The following is a 16,107-nucleotide window of genomic DNA, read 5'->3' on the forward strand; positions in this document are numbered from 1 at the left end:
AATAAAATAAAGTAAAAATAAAAGGAGGGTGAAATCTTTGCTCAGCTGAAGCCAATGGGAAAAAGCTTCCTACTTACCTATGATAACATTTTTCCCTAAAGTTTAAAGGTGGATGGCAGAGATGTATTCTACAGGTTGATTTTAAAAGAAAAAAAAAAAAAAGAATGGATGAAAAATACATGGGCAGTTTTGAGAAAACCTTACAATGTTGAACTTGGTAAGATGCCAGCGATGCTGACTGCTGAAGTTCAGAGAGCAGAGGTACAGGTTGACAGCTGAAGATCTACCTAATGACTGGTTTGGTGTTAGACTCAAACTCTGCCAAAATCATCTAGCTTTTTATCTGTGGCAAGGAAGAGAAGTAATAGTATTGACAAATGAATGGGGGGAAAAAGAGCACAAATGTAGTTCCTTATCAAGCAGGGTGCTGTCAAAGTAAGCATCAATTTTCTAACTTCATAATACCAGCCACACTGTATTAAGCAAATGAATACAAACTTAAGAAACGAAAAATGGTTAAAGGCAATCTGCCTATCAAAGTGACCAGTGTATTTTGGCATTTCTGTTACATACTAAATATATCAAGCAATTAAATACCCTTTTTTTTATTGCTCAGTTGTATTTAATGTTTTTACCCTCTCTTTCTTGAATCTTCATGACTTGACTTCCATTAAACTGTGAGACTTCATCTCGCATTAGACTGCAATATCAAACCACTGCTGTGTTCATCCATGCAGTAGAATACGTGTTCCCTATTGGGATACCGTCAGTGGTAAAGACGAGTTAGGAGTGGGTTTCAGCCAACTGGCATTTATGTGTACTGTATATTTTATGTCTCTGAATTCAAATAACAGTCACTTTTGGAGTTAGTGCAATGGCTTTAATTAAAGGAGAATAGCAACAAAGAACCTATAATTATGAAAAAAAATCATGCGGTRGATGCAATGAGTGGCATCTTTGTCATAAATTGCGATGAGTCCACTCTACTGTTGGGTTAGGTTCAATCATCAGTCAGCTTCAAGGCCAATCATTTCTAATTAACAAGTCGTTTGAACTCTTCCAAACATCTAAGGTACTGTAACTACAGTCAAGCACACYGCTCTTGAAGTTCTAGCCTTTATATTGTTTTTTCCCCAAAATTTGAAGCAGAAGCCTCCTTCAGTAAAATTAAACTAGTATTACTGAAGTTGTATTTTGTGATATGTCTCCTCCCAGCCATCCAATTCTTTCTTCTTGGAGAACCACTCGCCTTCTATACTCTTGATAAATCGTGTGCATATACGGATATATATAGAAAAAATGAAAGGCTACTACAGATGTCCACAAGAAACCATCTTCTTTCTGTGCTTTAATAAGCAGTGATGTTGGGAATTGACACTAATAGTACTGCTGCGAGTTAGGCTAAATCTCACTGCCTTGTGGACGTCAGCATACTGTTAGCATCAGTCTAAAACATTACAGTAAAGTCAGATGGCAGCAACAGGGTGCTCTGTATGAGAGGGAGCTGCGTATTTCGGGCTGAAAAAGAGTTAAAAGAGTAAACAAAGCCATTCAGCTGGCTGAAACTCTTTTTAAGCAGGCAAACACGSTTTCTCTGAAGAAAGAACTCCCTCACTAGCGTCTGCTCCTAGCTGTCAGGCCGTGCAGTACCCCCGATAACCTCGCTAAAACCAAAGCGCCACTGCAACCCTTTCATATGCGGATTCGGGGAGTGGATCTGCTATTTTTAATCCTGCTCCGAGCAGGTTCTCCGGCGTTTTCCCCGGCTCGTCCCTCTCGGGCGCCGAGGACAGGCTGAAACCCTGCGTTCCCAGCGGGAAGCGGCGCCCCGCTCCCGACCGGAGCAGCCCCAGACCGAGCACCGCAGAGCCTCGCCGAGGCACCGCGTGCCGTAGGAGGCCAGTTCACCCACGGGCGCGTATGTAAAACGTGCCAACCCCCTTTTAATCAAACCCCAAACTGACAGGTGACTGGGGCAGGAGTTAACTTCTCAGGCGTCGCGGTTTAATCGCGGCCACGCGGATGAATCTCCTTTGAGTCACGTCAACCCCAGAYGCTCGTTTTCTTAACGTGGTGGCCTGGTTTCCTCCCGCTTCGTCTGCGCCCCTGGGAAGCCAGCTTTCTCCYGAGGGACTCGTGCCAGCGGCCCCCGCGACAGGCACCCGGCCCCTCGCAGCGCACCCCGAACACCAGGCSCCCGCGCTGCGCAGAGGGACCCGGCACCCGCAGGGGCTGAAAGGGGGCCCCGCGCAGCCCGCCACGCTCCRGCAGCGCCAAAGAACCGGTCTGTAAGCAGACCGGCACTCTGGAAAAAGCCTCTGCCCCCGCCAGCAGCGGCCGCCCCCGAGGGAGCCCCCAAGCAGCAGCAGCTCGGCACGGCGCAGGGCGGGCAGCCGCGACGTGGCCCCGAGACGGGTCTCGAACCCGCGGTCGCGCAGCACGTGGCGAAGGCGTCCCCTCCCCCCGCCGCGCTTCCTCCAGGGCCGAACCACGCATGCGCGGCGCCCCCCCCCCGCGCTGGCTACGTGCCCCATTGCGCAGGCGCCGCGGGGCGGGGCGGGGTGGACGGCGGAGGGGCGAGGTAGCGCGCGTGCGCGGCGGCGGCGGCAGCTGCTCCCCCGCCCCCAGGCCGCGCGATGGGTGACGCGTTCCGGAGGGCGGAGTCGGGCACTCAGGTGAGGCGCTGCCCTTCCCCCACCTCAGCGACCCGCGCCCCCCGGCGCGGCCCCGGGTGTGCGTGTGGGGGGAAGCGCGGCCTCTCCCCCGCCCCGTCCCTGCCGCCGCCCCAGCGAGCCGCCCCCGGGCCGGGCGCCCCGCGGGGCTGCCCTGAGGGGGGAGGAAGGGGTGCGCCGCGCCGCCGCGCCCTTCCCGCCCCCGCGCGCCGCCCCTCCCCCCCCCCGCGGCCGCCTCACGCGGGGGGAGGGGCCCCGTCAGGCGCGGCCGCCCCGAGGCGCCGTCTGAGGGGCCGCTCCGTGGGGGAGGGAGCGGGCTGGTGGCTCTGAGGGCCCCTCCCTCCCCCCCCCCGCAGTGTTTAACCGCTTCGTTTCGGTGACTTTCGAGTGCGTCGCCGGCTTCAAGCGGGCTGAAGCGCCGCGTCGGCTGCTGTCGTGGCCTGGTTCCCCCCCCTCCTCCCCGGGCCAGCTCGGGGGCAACGGGCGGTTCGGCGCGGGGAGCTCTCGGGGTGCCGCAGTGCTGCCCGCGGACGCGCTCTCCCTGCTCCTCTGTGGGAGCAGAAGGAGTAAGCAAGAAGAGATGTTGAACACGGAAGGCTTGGTTTGAATAAATAGCAGGAAACTTAAAATTGCCTGTTCTCCTTCGGAGAAAAAGGGGTTTGAGGTTTTGGGGGCTTTTTTTTCCCTTCCCCGCCCTGCCTCCGTGGTTTACCTATTCGTTACGTCTCCTAGTAATCAGGAAGTTAGTCACTTGGAGATCTGTACGTTGCTGCATCAGAATATGCCACAAAGTGCATGTAGAAGCATAGAAAAATGCTTGATAAACCAGTACTTATTTCTTGTTAAAGTTCCACCTTCTTAAGCCTTTTTGATGCATAAAGTAATAATAGCTGTCCAGTATCGGCAAGCACACGCGCAACTTCAGGGCATGAATCCGGCTGCGCCTTCAAGCAGGTTGGTGTGTTTGTGCACGAGGTAACGCCCGCCAGAGAGGGGACAGGCTACCAAGCCTGAGCGATGGAAGAGCTGATAAAGGATGGCAAGAGAAAGAATAAGTAACGTATTAAAATACAGTGCAGAACATTGTGAAAGCCCTGGAAACAGAAGATATATTTAAAATGTTATTTCCTCAAATGGCCTCACGTAAAATCTGTATTTAGTGAGGGCTGTACTGAGACTGTAGTCATCTCAGCAATTATTCTTTGGCACAATTAATGCAACAAATTAGAACTTCTTAAAAAAATACCTTTGTTATGTCATAGTAAAATAAATGATAAATTACTAGCATGTATCTTTGTGCCCAGAGTTTACAGAAGCTTGGTTAGAGTGGTTATAGTGGTTGAAAATTAAGTTTTGTTCATACTTGAGATACGTTTATATTTGTAAATAGCCCATAGGTTAGCTCACAGCCTCTCATATAGCTGGAGTATTTAATTTGAATTTCTTTAACATTTTAATGAAGTAATATCTCGTTTCTGACAAGACCTTTATGCATGCCTACACTATTGCATTATGCATATACTATATGCATAGGTCTATTGAAACCAATATAGTATAAGTGTAATACATTAGTCAGTGGGACTGCCCTTATGCATAATTCTTTATTAAAAAGATGGAATTGATAAGTTATAAAAGACATTGTCAAAATATTTTTGAATGTTGTCAGCCTTGTCAGTAATGAAGTTTAATCCAATCATTGCCAAATTTAGGCTGTATATCTTACTTTCTACATGTGACTGTCCACATATGTGCAGAAGTTTCTTGGTAATGCAATTTGACTTTTCAAGAACACGTAGGAAGAGTGGAGACCTACCACTAAGAAGCTTGCTAAAAGGCARTATCTTATTTAGAAAAAGATAGCATTATGAAGGAAGAAAGGAGCACCTGCAGTTAAATTACATATTCTGAAGTCTCTAGTATGAGAATTGAAACTATGTTTTTTTCAAGTTCTTCCCATTCAAAGCCTTCCTTCAGTAGTGTTGTGTTTGTGTCCTGCAAGCTATCCACACCAAAGCATACGGCATCTGGTTTCCACCATGGAGATCACCCGTTTAGTTGCCATAGATTCCTTCCCCTTCCCCCCCCCTCCCCCCCGTGTTTATGGACAAACACGTAAAAAGGTAAAATGGAARCGCTTTCCTGGGAACACAGCCAAGATACTGGATAGCCTTTGCTTATTTGAAAAATGCATATTGTCACTATCTTTAATGTCTACTGGGCTGAAGAATTCCTGACTTATATCCCATCTGGATACAGCTTTGCTTCAGTCTCCTTTGTGGTAGTGTGGGGAAAGTTTTGTTGCGTTTGAAGCAAAATTCTGAGTTGTTTCTGCCAGGAACCCCCGTTGTTCACAGCATGACACTAATGAGGCAAGTGCCTTTGGAGACTCTGTTTCAGAGCTCGGAAGTAAATACAAGTTTGATAAAAACACAGGTGCACTATCATCAGTGAATTACCATAAATTACCTACATGAGCACTACTCAAAGTAAGCATCTGTAGTTATTTAAAATGAATAAATAAATTTGTCAATTCAGTAACCACAGATTCGTATTTAAACTACAACGATCAATCCACTGATCCAAAGGTCTGGCAGTAAACTGGAAGGGTTATGATCTAAGAGGCAAGAACTCCCTTATTTCCATAAAACAAACAGCATACAGAACGTAAAATAAGTTTGGGCATAGGAAGCTGCAAGGCTTCGGTGTCCGGCCTGCACAAGAGTGCCCAGATCATGTCTTGGTGCCTGGCGTTTCCGGCTGCCTCACAGGGCTAGTGGCCCCCCGGGCCCAGTGGTACCTCTAACCAAGCCACCCTGATCTCCGAGCAGTGCTTCCTACCGCTAAGAAATGAAGGGCATCAGAAACGAGCAGCCTGTGGCGGTTTTCCTCTTCCTCTCAACTTTACAGCCTGAGGAGCGGGTGAGAGATTTCCGGCCCTTCTGCCCGCGAGCGCAGACCGCAGGGGGAGCCTCTCCTCTGTGGTGGCCCTGCATTTTTCATGGCGGTGCACCCTGTGCACAGGTGCTACCTTTGGCAGACCCCTTGGTTGGAGCAAGCTGCTYGCATATGTGCCCCCAAACAGTATCTGTACTGTATATTTTTGTCTACATATATACGTCTAGTTTTCTTTGCTTTGTCCAGGTCATAGAAGCCTACTTTTTCCCAGAATAAGAGTTTGCTATGTATTTTATATATTGCATAAATGCATGATGCATAATAGGAGGCTCCACAGATCCAGAGCAAAGTCAACTCAAGTGTTTTGATGATCCGTCAGTGGACATGTCAGAAAACTCTTTTGAATGTCTGAATAGGCAAAGGCAAACACATTGACGTTTTGTTAATGGAAGGAAATGTTAAAATGTCAATGAAAATGTCACACTTACATTCACATCATGACCACTTGAAGTAAATTCAGGATCATTTAATGGAGTTTTATTCTACTATTAAAGGCAAACACACAACTGTTCAAACAACTTTTAAGAATTCAGAGCAAATGTCGCTCATGGCAGGCTGGAAAGCAAGATAAGGCAGTGTATGTTTAGAGTTTTGTGCTCACTGCTCATTTGATGACAGACCATAAGGAGGATGGGAGAAAGCTGAACAGAATTTTTTGTTTTGTTTAAGTCTTTAAATGACAGCTTGACGTCTTGTAGATTGGAATATTTGGCATCAGGATACATGTCACGGCAGGGCTTTGAGCATCCCRATAGTGTCCTTTCCTGTGTGTTTTAATGCACCTGTGGAATAACATCTCTAGCATTGGGTAAGGTGTTTATTCTTGGATTATGAATTTATGCCAGAACTACACATAACGCAGGCTATATGAATACCTGACTACTTGTCAGTTTAAAAAATTGTCCAAGAACTTTGGACTAAACTGTTTTAAAATGGACCTGCTTTGTGATGGGTTTTTGAATAACATGGTTTACAAATGCTAACTTGCTTTATGTATATGAACTTGCTTTAAAAAGGTTCTTGGAAGAGCCACTGTATGTTAGCTACTATTAATTTCTGCTGTATTTGAACAAGTAACTATGATATAATAGGATTGGTAGCCTGTGAGAGTCCAGTATGTATGCGTATTTTTACCTGAAAATGAGCTGAGAGATTGACTCAGGAGACTAATAATGGGTAATACAGTCTGCCACCCCTCAACTAGTAGTGTGTTGTGGCGGTGATGGCTATTACAAATGATCTTCTTTCCCTTTGTTCTGTAAAACGGCAGCACTGCTGTATGTCAGGGATTCCCTTTTGCTAGTGTACCTGTCCAGCTTTCTTTTCTTTTTTTCTTCTTTTTTTTTTCCTGGCTTTATTTTTCCTAAGATCTATCAGCTCCTTATTGCCATAGAATCAATCTGTATGTTAACTGCTTGTAAGGAGAGAAACTTCTGTTCATATATTCCGGACTATGGGTTTGTGTATGTATTTATGAAAGCATTTTAAAATGAAACCAATCTTTTGATAGGGCTATCACAGAAAACCTGCAGTTCTCTGGTTCTTTGTGTAACTTTTTAGTTTGATTCCCAAGCTCCACTGGTTTTAGGTAACAGTATGTCTATTCTTTCTTTTCTTTAAAAGCTGCTTGCACGACTTGAGGGCAGAAGTTCTCTGAAAAATCTTGAACCTTATCTGTTTGCTGAGGAAGGATTTCCCATTCATGGTAAAAATGTATCTTTATCTTATTTATGGGAAAATGTCAGTGTAAATATATGCTTATCTCTGTCATATTGCTTTGAGAATACAAATAGGTCTTTTTTGCCCTGAATTCAGAATTTTAAGTGTTGATGTAGTTCACTTATAATTTAGGCAAACTAGATAAAAAGGAACAATACAGAATCAACACATGAACACATAAATAGATTTAAAATATCTAATTCACAGATATCAAAACAGTTGTAGATGATGAAATATCAGCACGTTGGTATGTTTCTGGTAGTGTTTCACAGAAATTCATTCTGATTCTGTCATGTAAACTTTTTATCAGTGGTCTAAAAACCTCAAAAAATCATCACTGTAAAAATTTGCAGAGAATTTGAAGCTCAATACATATCAAAGAGCTCAGTGGTATGGAATGGTCTGGATCAGTTAGTAGAATGGGCAAGAGCAAATAGTATATTTTAATAAAGCCAAATCATCAAACCTTACATCTTGGCCCCACAAATACAGATTATACTTAGATGATGAAACTTCAGAAATGATTATGTATTGAACATAGATACTAATCAGCTGAATGAGTTCATAGAGGATGTTATGATCAAAATGTCTTATTCCTTAAGTGAATAAATAAGAATTTCAAGTGAAAGTAGAGGAATTGGGCTACCTCTATTTGACACTGGTGCAGTAATTTTACAGTAGGCTCTCTATTGCTGGAAGATTGGATGTTTTAACGAAATAAATTACTAAGCTTAAACATAAATTAACTCAGTAATTTCTTGATGTTCAAGAAGTTAGACTTTTTTTCAGATTATTTGAAATTCAGCAGATTTCACAATAGAAGAGATTACTGTGCATGCATACACAAATCTAGAAATATATAGTAAAAAAGATGCATGAATGGCAAACTTAGAGGATCATTTGTGAGATACCACAGTTGCTGAATATATATATATATGAGTGGATTTTACATGAGAAGTATGTGGCTGCAGTGGTTATCAACATACTTCTCTGCAATTTGAATTCCCACAAATTATAGAAGGACCAGAAGAAATAGCAGAAAAGCCAATAAAAAGAATCAAGATAATTGGGTGAGAGATGATGCTTAGTCTAAAAATGTAGTCATTGAGAGACCATTCATGTATATTTTGCAGCACTTGGGAATACATTAGAGCTTTAGCAATGTACAATTCCTGCCCCCAGACATTTTAAATATGATGTAACAAAGATAAAGAGCAGAGAAATATTGGTAAGACAATGTGAACAGAGCAGAGAAGGTTATTTAAGTACTCTCAATTCAGAACTGTTTTGTTACCCACAAAAATTAAGAACCAACGGTGAAATTGAGATATGCTTTAAAAAAAGTTCCAGAAGTCTCAACAATTCTTTTTTTTAAGATGAGATATTTTTCTCTTGAAAAAATAAAATAATAGAAAATATTGAWCTTCTGGGCTGTTTTTTTGAGCTTTGCACACAAGAAACAAACAGTTGAGACTGACCTGGGCATATTTTCCTAGGACAGACTAAAAGAAGCTTTCATGGTGGTCAAGAATTGCCCTTGCTGTCACAGTTAATGGTGTTATATAATTCCATTCATAAAGTTACCAACTTCAGTCTTAAAACTATCTAGGTTGTTTGTTTCTGTCCAGTGACAGAGGTTCCAGAATTGAGGATCCATAACTTCAGTTCTGAGATAGCTGGAAATCTTGTAAATTCACTGCTAGTTCCTTACTGTGCCAACATTATTATTTGATTTTTAAACAGTTTTGCTTTTAACAAATGGCATCAGTCAGTATCTGTATTGGTCATGCTTTTTGGTTGACACTAATGGAGCTGCATAAGATGCCAGCACTGATTTTTAACTTTATATGTATAAATGGTCTTCACCTTTTTCTTAAATTTTTGTGTTGTCTTTTGATACCACAAAGTAGTTCTTGACTATAGACACTGCATCTATTTATGCGAGTCCACCTGTTGTTTTGATATTTTTTTTATTATTCAGTCATATATCTCTGTTGCAGACCTGCCTTTCCATTTGCCATAAACTTGGTTTTTAGTAAGTCACTCTGGAATGTTACAATGCATTGTCCATGAAGTCCATAATAAACAGCTCTCAATGTAAAATAGTATATGATTAAAACAGTGCAAAAATTTAAGTTATTCTTCTTCCTGATGGCATTTCAAACAAAGCAACACACACATATATATATATGTATAAGTTTCAATAAACTATGCAGAGGTTAAATCAGGTTAAATCATAATATGTATGTCAGCGTACTATAAAATAGGAGCAATTAATATAGGCACTGCTGTGATACTCCAGTCATTGCATCTAATTACGATGGAATTGTATGTTTAAGAACACATAAGCATATTAATTACACACCGTTTGAGCTCTTCTGGAACAGAGCAAAAGTGGCATGAGCTTTTAATAATCTTCCACTGTTAGCAGTCATATTTCTCCTTATGCCACTGGTATGAAGGTGTGGGTGTCAGTATTAAGCTCTGATGTTCAGCTGTAGTATGACACCCAAAATTGATTCGGAATAAACATTTTGCCCTTCTRCTCCACTTATAAATGGTAGAAATATTATTGACAGCTTCTGCCCAGTATTGTAAATTAGCAGTCCAGTAACTTCAAGGTATCTGATGGTGTGACACCCGTAAAGCTATTGCCAAGTATTCTGTTTATAGCTGCAATGTCAGAAAGTAATTTTACTAGCATTTGCTAGTGCAGTGATTACCAACAAAACTTAGACTCTACTAGTTCAAAGATGAAACTGAATTTACAACCAGGACTGAGCACAATGTTTCGGTTGAAAATAAATTTATTAATATTGAAGTTTATCCTGTTGTTCTCTTCAGTCTGCTCACAGTGGGAGAGCTCAGTTTTGTGTGCAGTTSAAGCTGCTRTGAGCCAAATAATGTGTTGCCATAGACAAAGTCACTCCTTAAAATGTGCTTCTTGAACTTGTCAGTGTTGAATTTCATCTGAAATTGTTCTGCACTTCCATCTTGTTCTTGGCGAGTCGTTACAGCCTCAAGTCTGTATTAACTTAGTTTGTCTTCGACGCATTTTGGCAAGCTAATGGTACATTCTCCTATTGGTATTATTCCTGTCAGGCAACACCAATTCATAGTGGAAAAATCCCCTTTAACCTTCTTCCATGTTAAAGTGACTGTTCCTATCCTGACTCCCAGACTGTTTCCATCCTTTGACACTATCTCTTTACTTATCCTCCTTTTAAACTATTTTGGCATTTACAGATGAAAATACATTAGTAGGATGATGCTAGTACTGATCACTTAGTTTCTTCCGTGGCCTCTTGTCAGAGCGTCAGAGGCTTTTTGACGACATTGTTAGCCACACTTCTTCCTCTGCTGTGTCATGATTTGTCTGCTCTGATCCAGAAGGATGAATTTCCCCTCTTTATCTTGCTGTAACAGCCCAGTTCCTAATTAAATTAAACCTTACATTTATAGATGTTGCTATAAATGGCTTCTGTTTTGCACCAATTCTTCCTGTGGGCAGCTTCTTTGATAATCATGAAGACACAGAAATCCCCTGCTCCCTTGAGGTTTTCTTACTGTCCAAACTGTTACTCTCTTCAAAGTATCAGCATAACTTAAGAGTTTTAGTCATACTACAACCCAGATATGTATCTTGATCAACATTATTGAACAAACTTTGAAAGGTGTTTAGCTGTCTTATTGTTAAAATTTATAAACTACCATCACAAAAAAATCTTTAAGAATGATTTTTTCATTCACTTATCATTTTTATTTAATTTATGCCAATTCTGCAATAAAAGCTCCTCCAGTGTTCGGTGAGTTACAGCTCCRTTATGTAAAGTTTTATAGGAGGTAACACACAGACTTCCTGATAAAACATCTTTTACGTTAATGAGGTCAAGCGTGCACTTCACAGAATAAGTTTTTTTTAAATCACTACTGAACACTGACTCAAATCTGCCCAATGCTGCTTGTGAATGGGCATGTAGAGTTGCTCAGTTATTTTTTAACAAGTCGTAATCTGCTATAAAGGTAGTTGTAGCAATCCATGTTGTGTATTTGCCAAACCAAGTCATTGATCTGGATGGGACGATGCCAACCGGAGTGGAAAAGTCATGCACAGAAGCCATTGGCAGACAGAACATATACTTTGTTCTTTCTTTAGAAGGGCCCTACACAATTGTTCTAAAATATTTCGATAGACTTTGCAGTAGGAGGGAGGAACTGACTTACCCAGCATATTTCAAAGGACTTCTTGAAGCTGGTGTCATATTGTAACAGGGCTCTGCTGTATCACCAGCACTGTATATGTAACACAGAGCAGCAGCTGGCTGCAAGTGGCAGAGTTGGATATTGCCACCTCTGAACACGAGGAAAAGATGAAGACTTATATAATATGAAGTGTAGTCATCTTTCGTCTCAAAAGTGAGGGAGACCAATTCAGCTCAGATAAGTAAGGGTTTGGGAGACAATGAAGGGGTTTTTTAAATAAATTTTGAAGTATCAAATGTTCGGGAAAATAGGACTGCAGTTCTGGAGAACAGATAAACTTCATTACAGAGAGGCAAGAGGTCTGTGCACCACTCAAACGGACAGAATTGTTGAATCAGGTGTAAATTGCTTTTGATGCTTGCAACATGTGAAGAAAGATCATAGTCTTTTCCCTATTACCCCTCATCTCAAGCTGCTTCTTGACATTATGTGCACCTACGAACAAACAACATCCTCTGGAAGCTGGGTAATGACTTGAAAAACCCTGTTAACTCAGGCAGGCAGAAACTTGTTTTAGTAAAGTTGCAATTAATTCTCTGTTCTTGCATCCCTCCTGTGGAAAGCTGTTGTGTCATTTATACTTGCCAAGGCCATAGGAATCTACCAGCTTCTTGCAATTACAGTTGTGTGATTCTTCTTCAGCTAGAGAGAATTGAACTGTCCACCTTACTGCATGTGCCTTTACCCTTCTGTGTAAAATCTAAAATGTCATAAATAAGTAATCTAGTTTCCTAAACTAGAAATTTGTAAAGAGCAACTAATAAATAACGTTTTTTAAAAAAAGTCTTGCTCTGATACACATAGGAAGCTTTTGGAAAAGAGTCCAGATTATCTTGCTTTCACATCTGATGAAATAAACAGTTCCATAGAAATGGGTTATGCTTTTTTATTAATGTTTTAAATTTATGTGACACATTTTATTGACACATAATGATCAAGCAGTTAGGCTGAATCCATTTATGAAAAGAACCTCTGTTTCAGGCAGTAGAATGGCTACCTAGAGTTAAAGGTATCTGTTATTTCCCCCTTGTCAAAAGAAGCAACTTCATATTACGATCACCATAGAATGTAAGTGCTAAATAAATATACTGACATTCTCTTTACTGGTCGCAGACTCCTGCTGGTGTCTTGTGACGTGCACAGATACTAAACAACCACATAGCAGACATGAAATGCTAAAGGCCAGTTCATGCTTCAAAAATAGATATGTTGCCATGATTTGTACCTCCAACATGTCTTTTCTTTTTTCCTTCTGTTTCCTTMTTTATTTCTTACTTTTGTGTCTATAGTGTAAATATATGGTGTCTTAGCAGGTCCTTTGTGTAGCAGCTTCCTCTTCAGCCTTCTACCTGTAATGATAGAGAGGTCATGTAATCCAGTTGCCAACCTTGTATTGATATTGATGTCTTAGCTGAACTTGTATTTCRTGATCGCTGCTTTTGGGGAGCCATATTAGGAGGGACAAGGAAGGAGGAGAATTCCATTTTTGTTCTATTTGAAAAAGCACTATGAAGCTGCAGGGCTTCCAAAGCTAAATGCAGGAAAGTAGTCCTCTGTTAGTGATTATARTGAAGTTGCCATAATCTAGTTTAACTGGAACTAATAGATGAACATTGTGAGGTCTCTAAGTAGTTCTGAAGCCTAATTTTCAGAAGTAATGAGTGCTTGCACTTCCCAGTGAAATAAATGGGTTGTATGTATGCAACACCTTTGAAAATTGGTTCAGTGAGCACTGATAATCCTCTGTGCGCTAAAGATGCTCTTACCTGACAGTTTGCTTCTTTGTTTCTGAACAGGAGATGTCATTGAATTCCATGGTCCAGAAGGAACAGGAAAAACAGAAATGCTTTATCACCTCATAGCCCGCTGCATCCTTCCAAAATCAGGAGGAGGACTGGAAGTAGAAGTCATGTTCATTGATACAGACTATCACTTTGATATGCTTCGTCTGGTTACCATTCTTGAACATAGATTGGTGCAGAGCACAGAAGAAACGATAAAACAATGCCTGGGAAAGCTTTTTCTTGTTAACTGTAGTAGTAGCACTCAGCTACTCCTCACTCTTTATTCTTTAGAAAACATGTTTTGCACTCACCCCTCTCTCTGCCTTTTGGTTGTAGACAGCATATCAGCTTTTTACTGGATAGACAGAAGCAATGGAGGGGAGAGTTTTAACTTGCAGGAGATTAATCTGAAGAAATGTGCTGAACTTCTTGAAAAGCTTGTAAGAGAATATCACTTAGCCCTGTTCGCAACAACACAAACAATCATGCAGAAATCTACAAACTCTGCAGAAAGCTCTTTTTCTTTAAAACTTCAGCAAGAAACTGATACAGACTATAGGCCTTACCTTTGTAAATCATGGCAACAAATGGTAACCCACAGGATATTTTTTTCTAAGCAATCTAACTCTGGCAACAGCAAAACTTTTTCATTCACGTCTTGTCATATCAAAAAAAAGCAGATAGTAAAACGGTCATTTAGTATTGCAGAATGTGGAGTTCAGTTTTAACTTCTTTGCTTTTAAAATGGTGGCAAATTTCAGAGCTTTATGTAGTTCTAGTGCTTTTTAGACTGGTTAGTTGTCTCTGGCYGAGTAATAATTTTTGTCGTCATTTACAATTTAGTGAAAGGCAGAAAGCTTAAAATGTTTGAATTACTGTAGAAGTTCAGTCTRAACCAATGAGGAATGTTGAAATTATTTGTTTGTGGTTAATGCATAAAGAGATTAAATCAAGAAAATTAAAAACAAAGTCATTTTAAACTCCTAATATCCCTCAGTAACGTGACCCAAGTGGTATGCAGCCAAATGCACTAACTTTATTTCTAAGTCTTAATGCTATTCACTTCTCCTCTTCCAAGCTTCAGAAACTGGAACCTAGTTGTCCGTGTGGGAGACTGCAAAAAGGCAAGAGTTCGMTCTTTATAAATATTGGTCTTGGTTCTTTCCCAGTAGCCTAAGGCGTATGAAATGCATGCACTGCTTTGCCTAGAGAAGAGGAGTAATTTTCACAGCCCAATAAATAGTAAATAGTAGTAGTCCTCACCATGCTTCTTGAAGTTTACACTCCCCCTGTTTACACTATCATGTGCTGGCAGAAGCAACGGATTGCAGGTGTTTTCATCCTTACAAACATCTGGCTTTGAAGAAGCTAAAGCCATTGCAAACATGGAAGCCCAGTTTCCATAACTGAAGGAAAAGAAAAGACCCAGCCCTGTATACCCATGAGTTTGTTCTGCATGCAGCAGTTTAGCCTTGATCTTTAAAAGTGAAGAAGGTGGGGGGGGGGTTGGGGTTTTGGGTTTTTTGGGTTTTTTTTTTTTAGGATATATGCACAGACATAAATTTCTTCCCTGCTCTCCCGCATTATTCCCTCCCACTTCTTTCCCTTCCCCCATGCTTCCTACAAAATCCAGGAATGCCTTGCCTCTGGTCTTTACCAATATGTATTTGCCACATGCAGAACATTTGTGTGCAGGATTTGGCACGCAACGTGTTGCAACTCTGGCAAAGGAGATTCAGAACTTATGGGAAATGCCCTACAGTTCTGGCAAGGGAGACCATATTATTTATTAACCTAGAGTGCCCTTTGAAAGCTTCAAAGTACTTTACAAGAAAGAAAATTGCACATAGTACATTATATAATACAAAAACTTACATTAGCTTACAAATTTAAATTACCCAAACAAGGGGAAAATATTTCTCACAGCAATATTTGTTCAGTCATGTTGCACAACATGCTTTATAGTTTAGATTGAACAGATTATTAATAAGAATGCATATTTAAGAAGTATCTAGCATAGTATCTTTTTGAGGGAGATGCCTTAKAAAAGTCTGTTGTGAGAATCTTGCCATTTAATTTCCAGACTTCTGAAGCCAGCCTTTTTAAGTTGAATGTATATCTAGATTCCCATATACATAATTAGGTGTGCATACTCAGACTCCTGTATATAGGAGTGTATAGCCWTACTGTTGTTTATAGAATTAGGCATCTCGGCTGTTCAAAGTTGCTGAGCAGCTATGTGTCCCTCTAGCCCAATATGCTGCCTCTAACAGCAGCCAGTACGAAAGGCTTTGGGAAGAGTATGAGAAAAATCTGTTTTCATTGGCATGTCCTCCAGCTTCCCACAGCTCGAGGTTTAGGGAGCTCTTGACCAGGGGTTGCCTTCAGACTACAGTGTTTAATGGCCACTGATCAAGCCTATCCTCCATGAATTTATTTAATCCATTTTTAACCTGTTTATCCTCCATGGTTCCACAGTGTCTTTTTGCAATGAATTTAATTTAATTATTCCTTCTATGGAAGAACTTCTGCCTTTCTTTTCTCATTTTCTACTTGCCGTCCGATCGTTTCTTCCTGCCTTCCAGTTAGTTCTTCTTGTGTGAGACGTAATGAGTAAACTTTCCTTTTCCCACGTCTCTGCAGAGATGATGATTTTGCGCACTTGTCGTTTCACTTGTGCTTTCTTTCCCATCACCACCATTATTTATTTCAGA

At 41.2% G+C, this 16,107-nt stretch overlaps 2 protein-coding genes across 2 annotated transcripts in view; one reads left to right on the plus strand and one right to left on the minus strand.

The window, feature by feature from the left end:
* Positions 1-2,585: 2,585 nt before the first annotated feature.
* XRCC2 (X-ray repair cross complementing 2) lies at positions 2,586-14,920 on the plus strand. Its single transcript, XM_085316445.1, has 3 exons — positions 2,586-2,675; positions 7,251-7,332; positions 13,406-14,920. Exons 1-3 carry the CDS (start codon positions 2,637-2,639, stop codon positions 14,119-14,121), a joined length of 837 nt encoding a protein of 278 aa, XP_085172571.1. The 5' UTR covers positions 2,586-2,636; the 3' UTR covers positions 14,122-14,920.
* Positions 13,430-16,107, minus strand: part of LOC146589279 (uncharacterized) — a 40,921-nt gene continuing 38,243 nt past the window's right edge. The window contains exon 6 of the mRNA XM_085316446.1: positions 13,430-13,503. The gene's annotated coding sequence lies outside the window, so the exon portion shown is untranslated. The remainder of the gene's footprint in view (positions 13,504-16,107) is intronic.

This window comes from Rhea americana, unplaced genomic scaffold (assembly GCF_003343005.1).
Source record: "Rhea americana isolate MKP2758 unplaced genomic scaffold, rheAme1 scaffold_47, whole genome shotgun sequence".
Lineage (NCBI taxonomy): Eukaryota > Metazoa > Chordata > Aves > Rheiformes > Rheidae > Rhea > Rhea americana.